At 37.5% G+C, this 1,802-nt stretch overlaps 1 protein-coding gene across 1 annotated transcript; it reads left to right on the forward strand.

Annotated features, from left to right (window-relative positions):
• Nucleotides 1-1,024: 1,024 nt before the first annotated feature.
• Nucleotides 1,025-1,429, forward strand: defbl1 (defensin, beta-like 1). The gene is made up of 2 exons (XM_055940038.1): nt 1,025-1,113; nt 1,305-1,429. The coding sequence occupies exons 1-2, from the start codon at nt 1,059-1,061 to the stop codon at nt 1,427-1,429; spliced, it is 180 nt and encodes a 59-aa protein (XP_055796013.1). The 5' UTR covers nt 1,025-1,058.
• Nucleotides 1,430-1,802: the final 373 nt, after the last annotated feature.

Consider the following 1,802-nt stretch of genomic DNA (forward strand, 5'->3'; position numbering starts at 1 on the left):
GCGAAGTATTCTTGTAAAGAGTCAGCATGTACAGTACTGCAAATTTAATAACACATTTAAATGGGCCATTCTGGATGCATATTTAGTTGGGGAATTTGTTTTATTCAATAATAAGGTTTGCTCTGTTTCCACTTACTGTGTAAGGAACACAGGATCTAATAATCAGCACATGTAAAAAGAATACTGAGTTGATAAAAACAAAACCTAGATGCTAAGTCATGCTGGATGCTAAGTTAACCTTTATTTAACTAGACAAGTCAGTTAAGAACAAATTCTCATTTACAATGACGGCCTACCCCGGCCTAACCCGGACGACTCAAACCCAAGAGAAAACCTCAAACCATAAGAACAGCTCAAGAAGCAGAACTAGTACAATGCAAACCTAGTAGTCCTACCTTCCATACGGGCATGTCTTTACAAACCTTAACTGTGTGATCCATCAGAAGGCAGCAAACATTTATGGAGGCTTACTGTAATGTGATAATGTAGGTACATTATGCAAATTTCAGGGATGCAAAAAACTCACCTACAGTATGTAGAAGTTGTGAAGGTCTCTCACTGCCATTGAAAAATATGGCCTAAAAGGGTAGACAGCAGAGGTCAAAGACTTATGAGACTACCCCCAAACATATATGTTCTGTAAATATAGAATAAGTATATTTCATATAAACAACATACATTGAAGATACGTGTGATTTCAGGGTAACATTGCTGCCTCTCACAGAGAGAAAAACATTCCCTGGAAATTGTTAACATACATATAGCATGAGTTTTAGATCAGGTGAAAACAATTTTTGCTCTCGAGCTCCTGTCCTGTGATGCTACTGCATCATGAGTAGCCTACTCTTTGCAGGGAAGCAGTTTTACTAAATGTGATTAGGAACAGTATGTCTATTCAGACGTCCACATAATTCCATCCTGAGCTTTTCTCACAGTGACCATAGCGTTGCTTATTAAAGTCACGCCTCCCTCAAGACCAACATACAAAACAGGCCACGACTAAAGTCCAGTTCTGTGTTAAAGACGGAGTAGTAACATAATCATCTTCAGCAGCTAGAATGTCTTGTCAACGTGTGCTCGTCTTGGTGCTCCTGGTTTTCCTATCACTTAATAGTAAGTCTGGATTCAATTTCTGTTTACATGCCTAATGAAAATAGCACTTCTAAATTAAATGGTGATATGAATGCATTGGCATTCAATAATTACATCCAAGTTGCATGTAATACAGTTTATGCAATATGTTTTTCTTAAGTTTCTATTGTTTTATTGATTCCAATTTGTACTCCTTTTGGTTCTAACTATAGTTGTGCAGAATGAAGCTGCATCATTTCCCTTCTCTTGCCCCACTCTGAGTGGAGTCTGTCGAAAAGTTTGCCTACCAACAGAGATGTTCTTTGGACCACTTGGCTGTGGAAAGGGATTCTTGTAAGTTTATATTTCAACAGTTCCACATCAAGTAAATGTACTACATAATGGAACACACTTTCCTTTGGAGTATGTGGATTTACTAATCCATTATTTTATTTTCAGGTGCTGTGTTTCTCATTTCTTATGACAACTGAATAGTTCCTAGATCAGTTCTGATCATGAACAAATGGGGCATATGTGAATAAAGACATCACCACCACCACCACAGTTTATGGTATTTTCTTCTTATGTTCCTCCACCTGATATTGGGATTCTGTGGACTGCCTTCCATGACTTAACTGTGTATCTAACTACCTGTATATTTATTTGTTGCACTTTTACATTTGTAACATCTTCAACTGCAGGGGTTAATGTAATCAAATTGGCAGTACTGA

The sequence above is a fragment of the Salvelinus fontinalis genome, chromosome 2 (assembly GCF_029448725.1).
Source record: "Salvelinus fontinalis isolate EN_2023a chromosome 2, ASM2944872v1, whole genome shotgun sequence".
NCBI classification, from domain to species: domain Eukaryota; kingdom Metazoa; phylum Chordata; class Actinopteri; order Salmoniformes; family Salmonidae; genus Salvelinus; species Salvelinus fontinalis.